General features: G+C 39.1%; 1 protein-coding gene across 1 annotated transcript in view; it reads right to left on the bottom strand.

Annotated features, from left to right (window-relative positions):
• Nucleotides 1-2,486: 2,486 nt before the first annotated feature.
• The window catches only part of LOC112047217 (transmembrane protease serine 9), a 46,043-nt gene continuing 31,060 nt past the window's right edge, over nt 2,487-17,469 (bottom strand). The window contains exons 8-12 of the mRNA XM_024084285.2: nt 14,237-14,463; nt 12,246-12,448; nt 5,456-5,612; nt 3,523-3,681; nt 2,487-2,623 (exon numbers count right to left, since the gene is read on the bottom strand). Coding sequence (XP_023940053.1) covers nt 2,504-2,623; nt 3,523-3,681; nt 5,456-5,612; nt 12,246-12,448; nt 14,237-14,463 — 866 coding nt within the window. The 3' untranslated portion in view covers nt 2,487-2,503. The remainder of the gene's footprint in view (nt 2,624-3,522; nt 3,682-5,455; nt 5,613-12,245; nt 12,449-14,236; nt 14,464-17,469) is intronic.

A 17,469-nucleotide genomic window follows, 5' to 3' on the forward strand; every position in this document is an offset into this window, starting at 1 on the left:
GTAAGCCCCCTTTCGCACGAGATTTTTTTAACCGTTAAAAAAGGATTCAAATACAACAAATGCATTCGGAAGTATATGTTCACACGACAGCGTTTTTTAAACACGACCCTTTTTTTGAGCAGTGTTGCATTTTCAATTTTTGAACTTTTTTTACCTTCATACTATATTTGAACGCTTTCTTGACGTCCGTTAAAAAAACTCTCGTGTGAATGAGGGATAACCAGTTCCTACGTGGCATCACACCGGAACGTTAAATCGCTTAGCATCGATTCGACCAGCAAACCAATTTAGATAATATAAAATTTCGAGGTCGTTAAATTTGTTCGTTAGCCTCAAAAAAGGTGTTTTTTTTAACGTAAATATACGATTTGTTTAACGTCATGCGTACTGTTAACTAATAGACTAAGAGCTATATGTAATTCTACATCAAAGTAGAATAGTATATTTTAATACTAGTAGATGCCGCGCGGTTACACCCGCGTGCTTCCCGATTCCGTAGGAATACAGTGACAAAATAGCCTTCCTTGATAAATGGGCTATCTAATACTAAAAGAATTTTTCAAATTGGACCAATAGTTCCTGAGAATAGCGCGTTCAATCAAACAAACAAACAAACTGTTCAGCTTTATAATATTCGTATAGATTATATTTTTAAAATAAATAACAAATCAAGAGACAAAATGACATCTACATACTATGATACAAAATACAAATGTCATCCGGTGCTTACAGGTGGATATCATAATATAATAACGTATGACATTCTATCAATGTTTTTTTGTTAATTTTAATAAACTGATAATAAAGACCAAAATAGGGAATAAGCCAAGCAGATCTATTAATTTGTCACACATCACCGTTTTCATTAGAAATATTTACCGGGTATTAGGCAAATACTACTCAACGTTGTCAATGTCATTACAGAGAAATGTTTATCCATTTGTTGGTCGAAAATGTACTGAAATATTCATTAATTTATCAAAGCTAACCTTCCACGTCGTTAGTACCTAACTATTCAAATAAAATTAGTTTAAAGTTCGCCGTCGTCGCCAAACAATGATCTTAATTTACATAATCTTAATTTTCATCTCTCACTAAGCGAAATAGGACCAGGAGAAACATGATATTCTATTCATTAAAAAGTTTTCACGTACCAAAGCAACACTTTTGTTTCTCTCCGTTAATATTCCGAAACGAAATTATGGGATTCCGCCGACACAATTCTGATTTACTACGGTTATTTTGGGACGTGTTTACTCGGAAGCCAATCTTTCAAATTGAAAATTATACGAAAAACATAAATAAGTTTTTTTTTGTGTTCAGTTACATCTATCAGTGATCAATCGCTTGACTATAAACTGAATTTTTCGTAGCTGATAATGTTTCTAGTTAAAGGTCACTCCATTAAGCGACTCTTCGTGTTGTGATCCTTTTTTCGGGTATTACTGTCCACCACATAATCGCTTTAGCCTTTTGGTCTTACGTGATAAGCAATTTGCAAGACTATTTGTGTGTTCTTCTAGTCTGCTTTTGTGTTTTATGGCGTTCTTTGTTATTTCTTCCTTGACAGTCGGCAATTCAAGAGACTCATGCATGTCTGCTGTTTTAGTGAACCAGGGGGCGTTTAGTATTGTGCGGAATACTAGGTTCTGGTATCTCTAGATACCAGAATCTAATATTCCGCACTTTATAATTTTAATATTGGAGTGACTGGCTGTGCCCCACAAACATAAATAAGTAAAGGTTAACATTTATTACTTAACTTTAATTATTAAACTTATAATATTTATAATTTACTCGTATATTATTATAATTATTACGACTATCTTTTTTGCAGTCATATAGTAACAATTTAAAAAAATAAGTTATTACTTGCCTCACTAATTTACGATAAATAGAAAACATGGTGTTTTACAAAAAAAAAACATTACACATACTCACGCCTTACTAACGAAGTCTAATAAATCTTAGAGGTACTAATACTATACTACGTAACTATTAACTTAAGTATAAGGTACCTCGAAACTTTACGACATATCGTTACAAGAAAAAAAACAAAAAATCATCAGTCGCCTAATATAATATTGAAATTTTAGATGCATAAAATATCAAAATAGTTACAAATGTCGAATTTGATTTCGAAAATCCGTTTTCTTAGGTTTATTCCCCGTGGTCCCTGCGCCGTAGTCCCTGCAGGGACAAGATACTTAAATATTTTACTACTTACTTAATTTTTTTTTTTTTTTTTTTAAATAAAAAAAATGGGAAAAAAATATCATACGCGTACAATTTAGAACCTCCTTTTCTTGAACTCGGTTAATAAGATATTTAATCAATAAAAATACGACAAAAGTATTCCCGATTACGTTAAAAGTATTCCCGTCTTATTAAAAAAAAACGATCACAACATATTTTTAATTCGGCAGTATTATATGTCTCGCAGGGACTACGGCGCAGGGACCACGGGGAATAAACGTTTTCTTAGTAATTAGATCGTCTCGCATCAATCGTCGAAGTATTTGTTGTCTATGACGTCACGAATCCAGTTCACGTAGCCCGCAGTCCTGGTGTAGATCCCATATTTACCGCGCTTACCGCAGCCGTCTCCGAAACTTGTTATCCCCTGAAAATATTATTATGAAATTACATTAGCCCGCCGCTCTGCGAACTTTCTTGATTGTTGAACAACAAATAGGTATAATACAAACAAGGGTTGTTTACATAGTGTTTTGGAAATTATTATAAGCTGGTGTGGAAATTGACAACACAGAAACATGAAACGCATCAATTCTTTGTCTTTCTCTGTTGTCACAGAGAAAGACAAAGAATTGATGCGTTCGAAATGTGGTGTTGGAGGCGAATGCTACGTATACCGTGGACTGCCAAACGCACAAATGTATCAATTCTTTCACAGCTTCAAATTAAAACACGTCTCTCAACCATCTGTCTATAACGCATCCTCAGTTATTTTGGACATATCACACGCCGTGGGAACGAAAACTTGGAAAAAATTATTGTGGTGGGAAATGTGGAAGGCCACGAGGTAGATCTCCAACCCGATGGTCCGATCTTCTAAAGGAAGCAGGAGCCCGAACCTTTTACAGTGCCGTCCAAAAGTGTAAGTGATGATGCAATCTAAGATGGAAGCGGGCTTACTTGTTAGGAGAAGTATGAAAATTCATACCCCTTTCGGTTTCTACACGACATCGTACCGGAACGCTAAACCGCTTGGCGGTACGTCTTTGTCGATAGGGCGGTAACTAGCCACGGCCGAAACCTCCCACCAGCCAGACCTGGACCAATTAAGAAAACCTCAATCGACCCAGCCGGGGATCAAACCCAGGACCTCCGTCTTGTAAATCCACCGCGCTTACCACCAATTTGTCAAAAATTGCAAACATGATTGCAGGTTTATTTAGTATTTACTTATTACCTTCAAGAGTTCGTGAGACAAACATACTGTCTTACAACGAGGTGATTTAAGTTCTGTTTTTCTATACGGAAGAAAATAACAGTGGTTACCTGTAAAACATAGCGCATGTTCCGATCTCTGCACAGAAGAGGTCCGCCCGAGTCCCCCGCGCAGGAGTCCCTGTGCCCCCGGCCCGCGCACACCATGTCGTCTGTGATGGCGTACTGCCAGTACGAGCGCCGGCACACGCCTTGCTGTATTGTTGATACCTGGTGGGCGACACATATTTTTTTCTTTCATTATTACTTATCACTCTTTTTTTAATAAGCAAGCGCTTAGCTGCAATCACACCTGATATCATTCTTCGTCATCAACCCATATTCGGCTCACTGCTGAGCTCGAGTCTCCTCTCAGAATGAGAGGGGTTAGGCCAATAGTCCACCACGCTGGCCCAATGCGGATTGGCAGACTTCACACACGCAGAGAATTAAGATAATTCTTTGGTATGCAGGTTTCCTCACGAATTTTTCCTTCACCGATTGAGATACGTGATATTTAATTTCTTAAAATGCACACTACTGAAAAGTTGGAGGTGCATGCCCCGGATCGGATTCGAACCCACACCCTCCGGAATCGGAGGCAGAGGTCATATCCACTGGGCTATCACGGCTTATATGATATCATTCTTACACGTAGAGAATTAAGTACAGTCTCGGGTTGCTGGTTTCTTCACGATATTTTTCCTTCACAGTTTGAGACACGTGATATTTATTTTGAAAAGTTAGAGGTGCATGCTAAGAACCAGCTTCGAACCTACGCCCTCTGATTTGAAAGGTAGACCGCAGAGGTCATATCCACTGGGTTATCACGCCTCTCAATCTTCATTTAACAATGTTTAATTTCGTGCAAGCGCAAAAAGAAATGTACAAGTGATTACCTACCGGAGATTAATCACCTACTCAAGTGATGCTTTTGAGTAAATCACTCGAGACGAGGAGCGTAATGGTCGCTACTGAGGAGACAAAAGTAACAAAGATTTTGATTGATGACCAAAAGTTGAATAACTTCTAAATAAAATTGTTAAGTATATTTATAATCATTTTCTTAATAACTTTCCTTAAAATTATTTACTTACATTACGGGGAATATTTTCAGAAATTCGAATAACATTTATCCTATTATGAAGCATCTACTGTAATTTGATAAATTTTCTGAAGTTGTGGCCTTAGACTTACAACCTACCTATAGACCCGCAACACCTAACAATTTTAGACCAAACGTAATCCATTTCTGTGTGCTGTGTGTATGCAATGACTATGTGAGCGTAAGAGCTAACCTAATTATCCTCGGCGACACGCACACAAGCGTACTTATCGTAGCGTAGCGTCAAGGGCTCCGATTTCGGAGCACATAAAACGGCTTACGAATCCTGCGACTGCGCACTATCTATGTGTCATAAATCTATGGTTTTGGCATTTATTAATTGAAAAGCTCAATAATTTATAGTCCGGTCAAGAATGCGAACGCATGAGCTGATACATATATGTTAACCACTAGATCAAGGAGGCAATTTCATTCATCATCATCATCATCATCATCATCATCATCATATCAGCCGATGGACGTCCACTGCAGGACATAGGCCTCTTCTAGAGACTTCCAATAATCACGATACTGAGCCTCCGGCATCCAGCGAATCCCTGCGACTCGCTTGAAGTCGTCAGTCCACCGGTGGGGGGTCGACCAACACTGCGCTTACTAGTGTGGGGTCGCCATTCCAGCACTTTGGGACCCCAACGTCCATCGGCTCTTCGAAATATATGCCCCGCCCATTGCCACTTCAGCTTCGCAACTCATTAAGCTATGTCGGTGACTTTGGTTCTTCTGCGGATCTCCTCATTTCTGATTCGATCACACAGAGAGACTCCCAACATAGCTCGTTCAATCGCCCGCTGTGTGACTCTGAGCGTTCTTGTGAGGCCCATAGTTAGCGACCAAGTTAATTTTACTACTTATACCTACTCAATCAAAATTATTACAAACCTGAGCTTCGTGTAAGATTCTTGTACCATGGACATCCGTGGAGCGTTTTTTCCCCCATCCGAGAATTACACAGCTGGAATGTGGAGGTAAAATCTGATGGGGCTTTGGTAGACAGGCTATTCCGTGGCCCATATCTGGTCTTGCTGGTCCAGGCAACCTGAAATGAAAATATAAATGTAACTAGACTGAATAACTAAAATAAAACAATATTAGTCACACCAGCCGCTAATTGGTTCGTTAGTATGGTAAACAAAACCAAAAAAGCATTTTTTTAAAGAAAAATACAAAAAGTCTGTATTCCTGTCAAAAAGGCTCCGGCCCTTAGTTCCAGCTGACCAAGAAATTATTTATTGTGTATATTGCCTGACTAGGAAAATAAAATCCCTTCCATATTGGCGCAGTGGTATGCGCGGTGGATTTACAAGACGGAGGTCCTGGGTTCGATTCCCCGTTGGGTCGATTGAGGTTTTCTTGATTGGTCCAGGTCTGGCTGGTGACTATCGACAAGAACGTGCTGCCAAGCGATTTAGCGATTCCGGTACGATGCAGAAACCGAAAGATTTCATCCTACTCCTAACAAGTTAGCCCGCTTCCATCTTGGATTGCATCCTCATTTAACTTAAGGTGAAATTGTAGTCAAGGGCTAACTTGTAGAGTATAAAAAAAACAATCCAGTATGACTTTAGTATAATTACTTCTACTAACTTACTAAGCAAGTATTCTTGTTCAGTTAGGCTATACTGTAACGATATTTTTGCTAAGTTTCGAATTTACATCTCTCTCTATTTAACACGATACTATAGAATGAGAAAGATAGCAGTAAATTCGAAACTCGCACTTGCGAGTTATACAAAACATCGTTAGATAATAGCCGTAAAATCACTTTATAAAGCTGAAGAGTTTGTTTGTTTGATTGAACGCGCTAATCTCAGGAACTACTAGTCCGATTTGAAAAATTCTTTCAGTGTTAGATAGCCCATTTATCGAGGAAGGCTATAGGCTATATCTTATCCCCGTATTCCTACGAGAACGGGAACCACGCGGGTGAAACCGCGCGGCGTCTACTAGTTGTTTTATCATGTTTATACATAGATATTCCTTTAAAAGATTCATTTCAGCTAGAGTTGCGATACATCTACTTACTTAAATCACATGGGATATGTTAGAAGAGCCGATCTCATAAATAAGGAAGTTTAAATACCGCATTTTCTCAGAGATACTGCATGCAGAGAGTGGGCCCAGTCATGAAGAAAACAGATAAGGTTATATATAAACTGAATAAAGTAGCATAAAGCCGTAAAGAAAATTTTCATAATAAAGCCAACCTTTTACAAAATTTAATACAATATCAACAAAACAACAATAAATAGGTCAAGGACATTTTTGGCTTTTGGCATTATTGTCAAACTATTTTGTCAACACTATAAAGCCCGAAGAGCTTGTTTGTATGTGTATTTTTATAGTATAAATACTGTAAATTTTTATAGGTAAGTCCGTCCGTTCGCCTATCACAAAATAAATACCAAGAAACAGAATACAATAAATGTTTTAACAGCTCCCACACAACAAATGTTTTTATAGATTGTACGGAACCCTTCCAGCGCGAGTCCGACTCGCACTTGTTAGATTTTCTTTTTAATTTGGAACGCATCGAACGCGGTGTTTTGTAGTTTACTCACGCCATTGTAGGTCAATTATTCTCACGTTTCTGCAGCACCCACGACTATAACTGATCGTGTATTGGTGCATGACGGCTCGATTTATGAAACGTCTTCGCGGTCGTTTGCGCTGCAGAAACGTGAGAACAATTGACCGTCAATGGCTGATTACGTAAATCTTGCAAATTAATCAAATCAAAGCAACTTTAGTGGACATTGCTTCTCAATGTCATCGTATTGATTTCCCCATTAAACCTAATTAATTAAAGCATCTCAAGAGTGACATTGCTACGCTTATGTGATACATTACTAGATGGATGAACAGCATATTATATTATACCAGCAGATGCCCCGCGGTTTCACCCGCGTAGTTCGCGATTCGTACGTAGTAGTACGGGGGTAACATACAGCCCATTACATTCACAAATAATGTGGCTATCTATCGGTAAAATTCTTCAAAGTCAAATCAGCTCCATAGTCAAGTTGCACGTCGATTCTCTTTCTACGATCGCTAACGCTTCGAAAACTAGAAATATGTATAGGAATGACATTTGCCATCGATAGGTCACGTGATCAAGATCTGTCATTCCCACACATTGTTCTAGTTTTAGAAGTATTAGCGATCGTAGAAAGAGACTCGACGTGCCACTTGACTAGGGGGGCAGTAGATCTAGAAGAGATTACCGAATTTTAACTCTTTATAATATAAGTAGATATAGATAACATTTTGAGATAAAACATGGATGATCAATCCTCAGGGTGCGACATATTTACGACTCTGCGTAGCCATGTACAGTTCGGAAAACATAAAACAAACAATAGAGAAATTTATCCTGACAAGATGTATCTCAATAAAAATTTTATGGCCTGGCAATATTGTATTAGTTACGGTCTACAGGGAATACACAAAAGTGAAATAATGTTATTCTTAAAACATAACGTAAATACTTGATTTCCTGGTTGAGATATTGTGTTCCCTTGAAATCATTTTGATGGACGTCTTTTTTGAGGCTGAGTGACAAATCAGGTAAGGCTTCTAAAAACTGTAAGGCCTTACACGTAATACAAGGCGCGATGGCGTTATTAAGCTTGCTCATACAAAATGTACAAGATTCACGGGTCGTAAATTATAAACAAATAAGCATACTGTGACACAAGCGACGTGGCGCTCGCGTGACGCTGTATACTGGCAGGCGTCCACAGATCCGCATCGTACTTATCGGATGCATCGCATCAAACGGATTTCATTATTCTTTGTATACAAAGTCATACAAGTGCATCCACTGACCCGCATCCTACGGGTCGCATCGAACAGATTTTATTTATCGTAAAATGAAAAATCCGTTTGATGCGATGCGTCCGACAGTGCGATGCGCATCTGTGGACGCTTGCCATATGACATACTTTGCCATATTTTCGCCTCTGCTGTAAAATTGTGATTGTGCAAATGTATCTTTGCCTAATAATAAAAATAATAAATATATATGGATACACATCACTATCTAGCCCCAAAACGAGCGTATCCTGTATTTATATATTGTCTACATAAAATACTTTCATAATGTGTAAACACACCCAGACACTGAAAACATCCATACTCATCAATTAAAATATTTTTATAGAGTAAAATATAAAATAGAGTTTTGATGATCGGTCAGTCAGTGAGTGACAAAATTAGCAAAATTAGGAAATTTTGACTAGTTATAATTTTTAAGCTACTTGTTCAAATCTGATGAAATTTGAAATATACCGTGTCTATACAATGCCTGCTCGGGTACTCAAAATTCACACTTCTGTTTTCACCCACAACGAAGTTACAGGGGGTCGAAAATGACTTGAAATGCTTCAAGAAAAGTATAGTACGGCCGTGCCCCTTTTTTTTTTTGCTCGACTTGCGGGGCACTACCGTGCCCTCAGATGTGATGGGTGTGCTTGTTTCTTGTCGAAATGGATTCAATGTTAGGAGTATTTTTGGACAATTTTTACCTTAATTCTGACTTGGTATCAGTTCGTAAATCTTGTCGCGAAACCCCTGCCGTCGAATGGCAAACCCCTAGGGGTTTGCGTACCCCACTTTGAGAAACCCTGTACTAGAGCATCAAATTAACATCATCTAGCTATTTAAGCCACCGCACTGCTCCAATGCAATGGGCTAGTTTTTTTAAAGGTTCATTATCATTCTACTGGATTTGAGACGTGATTACATGAATTTTTTTGTTTTTAAATATGTTTTTGACGATACAAACCAAAACGCCTATCGGCCATGATGGTCTACGAGTATATTTCAACTGTTTCATGATGTCCACTATAACAAATCGCTTACAACGGAGCGTTTGACAAAAATATCAACAATTAGTTTGACTTTAATCTTTGACTTTAATAATGACTATCGGATGGGACAAAATGGGGAATGATTTATTTAACAAAAGCTCGTAGTGATTATTCAGGGTGGGCAGTGAATTTATGCATCTTTATAGAACACGCCACTGCATATGTGATGATATCTATGTTACTCTTACATACCAGTTCCTCTTTTTAACGATAAAAGCTCTTAAAAGGCTCCTTTCCTTTTTCTATAAATATTTTATTGTTTAATGGAACAAAAAGCTTTTCAATTAACATTAACAAGGTAGATAGAGTCTTTGACTTACAAGGTTGACGCAGCAGAAAACGTCTTAAACCCTCCTAAGCCCATCTAAGACTTGATCGAGAGAGATAAACGCTCTATACTTGATCAGCACTTTCCTAGCATCGTAAATTATTCTACTTCATGTGTCGGTTTACGCTTGCGTAAAATGAGATATTTATCGCGCAAGAGTGACAAAAATACAGAGTGTTATTTTATTTATAGTTTATAAACTGTGATTTACTGTTGAGGAAATTTTATAAGGTGAATAGGTCGAGTAAAACAAAATTAGTTTTTAAATCTTGTTGCTTTTGTCTTGTGTGTTTCGTTGATCCACACAAGACAAAAGCAATCATTGTTGATTTGAGTAGTTCGAGTCAAGACCAAGTTGGCTATGTGTAAACGAAGGTTTTGACTTTGTAGTATTTTTCTACTTTTTAAGTTTTTTTTTCCAAGAAATTGTCAGTAAAAATTTTGAGCACAGAGTTGCGAAGTTGTTACACGCCCGTGTCTCAAAGCTCTCCCTGTTGACAATGACTATTTGTAGGTATGCCTACCCTAGCTAAAACCCTTGTGCACGCCGCTGCATATATGATAATTTCGTACTCCCCAGCCGCACGTACAGGCGCTTCCTTACACAATGCACCGCCGGCACCACTCAGCGGAGAGACACCAGCGTACCTTCACAGATTGCTTCCTAAACAGTGGTTGTTATAGTACAAGAAACTCACCGTAACAGTGCATCTTCATTGATGACAGTGTCTGGGTCATAATGCGGATATGTGACAGCCTGGGGGACTGGGGGAGCACGAGCAAGTCGTGCTCCCCCAGTCGCACGTACAGACGCTTTCTCACACAGTGCCACCAGTACCACCAGAGAATGCTCCCCAAACAGTGGTTTATACATATAACACTTACCGTAAGAGCACAACATCATTAATGAGAGTGTCTGGGTCATAGTGTGACAGCATCGGTGATCCACATCTGCACCTCGACTCCACACGTCGGTATCCAGCGGAGAGAAACCAGCGTACCGCTACAGATTGTTTCTTAAACAGCGATTGATAAAGTAAAAGACACTCACCGTAACAGCGCAAGGTCATTGATGACAGGGTCTGGGTCGTAGTGCGGATGTGTGACAGCCTCGGTGACCCTCATCTCCACCTCACCGCGGCTGCGCACGAGCAAGTCGTGCTTCCCCAGTCGCACGTACAGACGCTTCCTCACACAGTGCGCCGCCGTCACCACCCAGCGGAGAGACACCAGCGTACCACCACAGAATGCATCCTAAACAGCGATTGATATAGTACAAGACACTCACCGTAACAGCGCAACGTCATTGATGACAGTGTCTGGATCATAATGCGGATGTGTGACAGCCTCGGTTACCCTCATCTCCACCTCACCGCGGCTGCGCACGAGCAAGTCGTGCTCCCCCAGTCGCACGTACAGACGCTTTCTCACACAGTGCGCCGCCGTCACCACGCAGCGGAGAGACACCAGCGTACCACCACAGAATGCTTCCTAAACAGTGGTTGATATAGTACAAGACACTCACCGTAACAGCGCAACGTCATTGATGACAGTGTCTGGGTCATAATGCGGATATGTGACAGCCTCAGTGACCCTCATCTCCACCTCACCGCGGCTGCGCACGAGCAAGTCGTGCTCCCCCAGTCGCACGTACAGACGTTTCCTCACACAGTGCGCCGCCGTCACCACGCAGCGGAGAGACACCAGCGTACCACCACAGAATGCATCCTAAACAGCGATTGATATAGTACAAGACACTCACCGTAACAGCGCAACGTCATTGATGACAGTGTCTGGATCATAATGCGGATGTGTGACAGCCTCGGTTACCCTCATCTCCACCTCACCGCGGCTGCGCACGAGCAAGTCGTGCTCCCCCAGTCGCACGTACAGACGCTTTCTCACACAGTGCGCCGCCGTCACCACGCAGCGGAGAGACACCAGCGTACCACCACAGAATGCTTCCTAAACAGTGGTTGATATAGTACAAGACACTCACCGTAACAGCGCAACGTCATTGATGACAGTGTCTGGGTCATAATGCGGATGTGTGACAGCCTCAGTGACCCTCATCTCCACCTCACCGCGGCTGCGCACGAGCAAGTCGTGCTCCCCCAGTCGCACGTACAGACGTTTCCTCACACAGTGCGCCGCCGTCATCACGCAGCGGAGAGACACCAGCGTACCACCACAGAATGCATCCTAAACAGCGATTGATATAGTACAAGACACTCACCGTAACAGCGCAACGTCATTGATGACAGTGTCTGGATCATAATGCGGATGTGTGACAGCCTCGGTTACCCTCATCTCCACCTCACCGCGGCTGCGCACGAGCAAGTCGTGCTCCCCCAGTCGCACGTACAGACGCTTTCTCACACAGTGCGCCGCCGTCACCACGCAGCGGAGAGACACCAGCGTACCACCACAGAATGCTTCCTAAACAGTGGTTGATATAGTACAAGACACTCACCGTAACAGCGCAACGTCATTGATGACAGTGTCTGGGTCATAATGCGGATGTGTGACAGCCTCAGTGACCCTCATCTCCACCTCACCGCGGCTGCGCACGAGCAAGTCGTGCTCCCCCAGTCGCACGTACAGACGTTTCCTCACGCAGTGCGCCGCCGTCACCACCCAGCGGAGAGACACCAGCGTACCACCACAGAATGCTTCCTAAATAGTGTATAATTAAAATAATATATTTCAGGTGATTGTTAGTTACTAATAAATTATAAAAAATTAACGTATTTTTGCTCATACGTGATTTTCTTATTCGAAAAAAAACGGCTGATCGGATTTAGCCGTGGGTCGTTTTATCTGAGAAGTTTTTTTTCGGTAATGGGAAATTTTGCTAATTTAATCCAGGTCCAGGTCCAGTTATTAGGTGTAGGCAGCTTTTATACTTATACGCGAATTCCCTACAACAACGACAATTCAATGAATAAAAAACTGTATTGTTTAAAAAACACTTTTATTTAAATTTTTGACTTAGAGGTAAATGCTAGATTAAGCTGCTTTTTGTGGTAAGTTAGGTAACTTGATGAAAATTCTTCAATAATTTTATAACTTACGTATTACGTAAAAAGTATTTTCAGATATGAAGCTATTAAATCTAAAGCCCTTAAGCTTCATGTAAATTATCATACTTTGTTTAGATCAGCAACTTTATGTTTATTTTTTTGAGAAACGAGTAAAATTTGCATAACATTGTTTGAATGATCATAAAAAGTGAAGTATCGTTTTCACTAGCACTAAAACAGTAAACGCTTAAAGTAATGAAACATTTTCGTCTTGTTTAGCGAATGGCTAGAATTGTTTAATGCAGCAGACCGTAAATTGTTTTGGAACGGTCGGGAAAACTACCCCTGTAGAAATAAAAGAAAATTTGCTGCCAAATAATATTATTATATGCCTGGAAACACTGACATTAATCTTTCTTTATTAATGAGCTGAACGGAATGGTTAATAAAATTGTTTGCTGAATAAGCAGTGACCGCGAAAATGTAGCCCATTAAATTGTCATTGTTTATTATCACGGTGTTAAGCACAAGCGTTGTTTTAATTAATTTTAATTATTAAGGTATTTTGGTTCCACTGATTTGATATTAAATATGGCTTGATTTAAATGCCGGATCCCAAGAGAAGGGATCGTACTGCGAAAATTCACTAATATGGTTTTCGGGTGATACTCGTATTTTGCTATATACCTATCCTAATATCCGACATATTTATTTAACACGGTTGTCTTAGTGTTGTTATTTTTTTTTTATTCTTTTACAAGTTAGCCCTTGATTACAATCTCACCTGATGGTAAGTGCTAATGCAGTCTAATATGAAAGCAGGCTAACTTGTTAGGAGGAGGATGAAAATCCACACCTCTTTCGGTTTCTACACGACATTGTTCCGGAACGCTAAATCGCTTGGCGGTACGTCTTTGCCGTTAGGGTGGTAACTAACCACGGCCGAAGCCTCCCACCAGCCAGACCTGGATCAATTAAGAAAATTTCAATCTGCCCAGCCGGGGATCAAACCCAGGACCTCCATTTTGTAAATCTCCGCGCATACCACTGCAAGCATTAGCTATAGCGTTTTCTGTTTTGTTGTTGTTAAGGTAAGTAAAAACACAGGTATACAATAATTATGTTCAATTTAACAAAAAAAAGGATGTATTGCCCTACTTAGGGCAATTCGATTCACGTAATAAAGTGTCATTAAATTATGATATAACTTTTTTTTAAGTACTTTTGATTATGGTCAATTTTCCCAAAAGTACTGTGGTAAGAGTGGGACAAAAATAGTCCACCAGGAAGGGTTCGAACCTCTCGGACGGTGATGTCTATTGAGACGTACTCCGTTGAGCTATTGAGGTTTATTATATTTGCAAGCTTGTTACATATACACCCAGCTTCCTTGGAGCGCAGGTAAACTTTTAAAACTATCAATTAGACGTTATAAGCTAACCTTATATCGATTCAAGACTGCGACTTGCCAGACCCATTTGCCAGGTGGTGCCGGCCTGCCTCCTATAATGCGGACCATATCTCGCATTTTGGCTCTGAGCCGAGTGTTCGGTGACCCACGATATCGCCCTATTCTACCGCACGAGGGCGTCCTGGCGGAAAATGCTCGGGAGTCCTCTGGATGAAATACTGGTACTGGCTTCGGCATTGATTCCACAACATTGTGTCCTGTAATGCATATACTCATTTCAATAAAAATTAAACGTACAGTTCTTTATTTGAATACTAGCGGACGTCCGTGTGACCTCGTTCGCCCTCTTTAATCCAGCCCTTACTACCTTGTAAAAATGGAGTAACTTCTCCCGTTTTCCCAACATTTACCTTCACTGTTCTGCTCTTATTGATCGTAGCGTGATGAAAAGTATACTATAACCTGCCCAAGCGTATGAAGACTAATTGTACCAAGTTTCGTTAAAATCCGTCGAGTAGTTTTTGTTTCTATAACGAATATACAGACTGACAGACGAAAATTTTACTGATTGCATTTTTGGCATCAGTATCGATCACTAATCACCCTCTAATAGTTATTTTGGACATATATTTCATGTACTGAATTGACCTTTCTTATCTATAAGTATAGATGAGCAATAAATAATTATAATCATTTATTATTATCAGCCTACTTTACCGGCCAGTTGTTACTCTATATTCTCTTAGGAAAGTGGATATAGAGCCGAGTCCCACCACGCTTCTCCAATGCGGGTTAGCGAGCTTAGGATGATATCGCAAAACTCTTTTACGATCACTATCAGATGTCAAAGATATTTTCTAGGACTGAAAGCTTTCTGTGTTCTCCGAAGCACAGAGGTTTCACACTAACAAATTTCCAACTCTAAGCTGAGCATTTTTAGTTAAAATTTCTTGGAAGAAAGAAATGTTCAATATTTTATTGAATCCAAAAAATAGACATCGTGATCCATAATCTCTTTAACTTACCAGAACAAAAATTATTACATTTTCAGATAAGTACCTAAATCATTTGCAACCATTATCTCAAACAGCGAAGATTACTTCAAACCTCTCTGGGTTAAGTACTTCAAAATTCCGCGCGAATACTGTATACCCTTTCAGGATTACGGACCAGATTATCAATTATGTTATTAATGTTTAACTGGTGTAAAAACTGGTAGACTGCCAAATCTCGGATAGAATATTAAGTTGAACGTTGTTAAATACCAGTACGTGCACAAGTTAAATCAGATTAACATATAAATTCAAACGTGTTACAAATGAAATGAGGAAATGTTAAATGAATTGCCAATTTATGATTAGATATTATAGATAGATTTAAAATGTTTATGGGCTTATGTAGTTTTTACTCTTTATTTCTATACGAGTACGAAAGTTACAAAAAAGCTATAAAAGGTGAAAATAATGTAGGTACTACGATTAAAAACAAAAGACTTCATTATTATTTACGTCATTTAATAGAAATCATTTACGCCGGCGATCAAATGGTTTATGGCATAGATTTCTAACCTTTTAAAATCCGTCGCCTAAGTCGAGGATAGTATTTTCGAAGTTCAAAAATGTTTTTTAATGAAATATAATTCAAATCAAAAATTCTATTATTTCATGTAAGTCACTTAACGAAATCTGAAAGCAATGAAATCCATTAGGTAGTATCCATATTTAAAAGTTCGCACATTTGCTAAATACGAGTATTAATGGAGTACCACCGTTGTCTTGATTAAACAAATATTCTACCTGGTTATATTTGTCTAGGAATAAAATTAAGATAAACAATTATTAATCAATAATCACCACTTCTTCTGAGAACTATTACCAACTCACTTCTAATGCCCCATTTTCTCTGAGTCCTGAAAGTTTCCACCACATTCAGGTTAAGACCCGACGTTCGTTGACGTTGAAAATCTATGGTTTATGTGATATTTCAATAACATATCCTTTGTCTAAATATACGTTAACAGCTTAATTTCGTTAGACCAATAACCAAAGGTTTCAGTTGCCAAATTACACAATTCTCTCGTTGAAATTTCCTCTCAGCGAAATGAGAGCACATTATATCCAGTGCGATGCAGGGCTTATTTTATATTGAATGGTGATAAAATTTCATTCCGTATCTTATTTATATGGCAGTTGAAAATTTAATTTTAAAATATCGGTATTTAAAAAAAAATATTATCCCATTTCATTGCATTTCCACTTTCATTCGTGAAAACTGGTAAATATTCGTGAAATTTACCTTACAGTAAAAATTTTTGCACAGAATTGTGTTCTCACAGAATTGTTGAATATATTAATTTCATTAATATAGGTACGTTAAGTTATGACAGACCCTGACGGTCAATTATTCTCACGTTACTGCAGCGCAAACGGCAGCGGAGACGTTTCATAAGTCGAAATGTCATGCACGATCAATTATAGTCGTGGGTGCTGAAGAAACGTGAGAATAATTGATCGTCAATGGCGTGCATTACGATCGCGGGACTGTGAAACCAGTCGTCACATTTATAAACATCGATGGATTAGAACCTCAGTTTAATTCAAAGTAAAGTGAACTTTAAATAGTAGTGATTACCTCCACTTTATTTGGAAGAAAATTCAGCTTTAAGTTATAATCCATGTTTATAAATAACAAGGAGTTTAGTGTTTACCGCCTCCAATGAACATCAAAACACCCATCGGTTTTAAGGGCCTTGTTAATCCGGCGTTTCAACACTATATTGGAAGCTCGTTCACAAATCCTACTAATCTTATAAACGCGAAAGTGTGAATGGATGTTTGGATGTCTGTTTGTTTGGATTTTTGTTACTCTTTAACGCCGCTACTACTGAAGCGATGTGGCTGAAATTTGTAAGGGAAATAGAATTTACTCTGGATTAACACATATGCTACTTTTTATCCCGAAAAAATCCATGGTTTCTCGAGATTTGCGAGTTGATGAGTTTGATGATATGAATGTTTGATACTCTTTCACGCCTCGAATACTGAACCGAATTAGCTGAAATTTGGTATTAAGATAAATCATAGGCTGGATTAACGCATAGGCTACTTTTTACGCCAGAAAAATCCATGGTTCCCGAGGGATTTGTGAGAAACTAAACTCACAAATAAAATAAATAATCACAAACAAATAATAGCTTATTAGACGGCCTGGTCAGCTGATAATGATGATGACTAGCCTATTACGAAAATCTTTTGAAGATTTAC

The sequence above is a fragment of the Bicyclus anynana genome, chromosome 7 (assembly GCF_947172395.1).
Source record: "Bicyclus anynana chromosome 7, ilBicAnyn1.1, whole genome shotgun sequence".
Taxonomy (NCBI): Eukaryota; Metazoa; Arthropoda; class Insecta; order Lepidoptera; family Nymphalidae; genus Bicyclus; species Bicyclus anynana.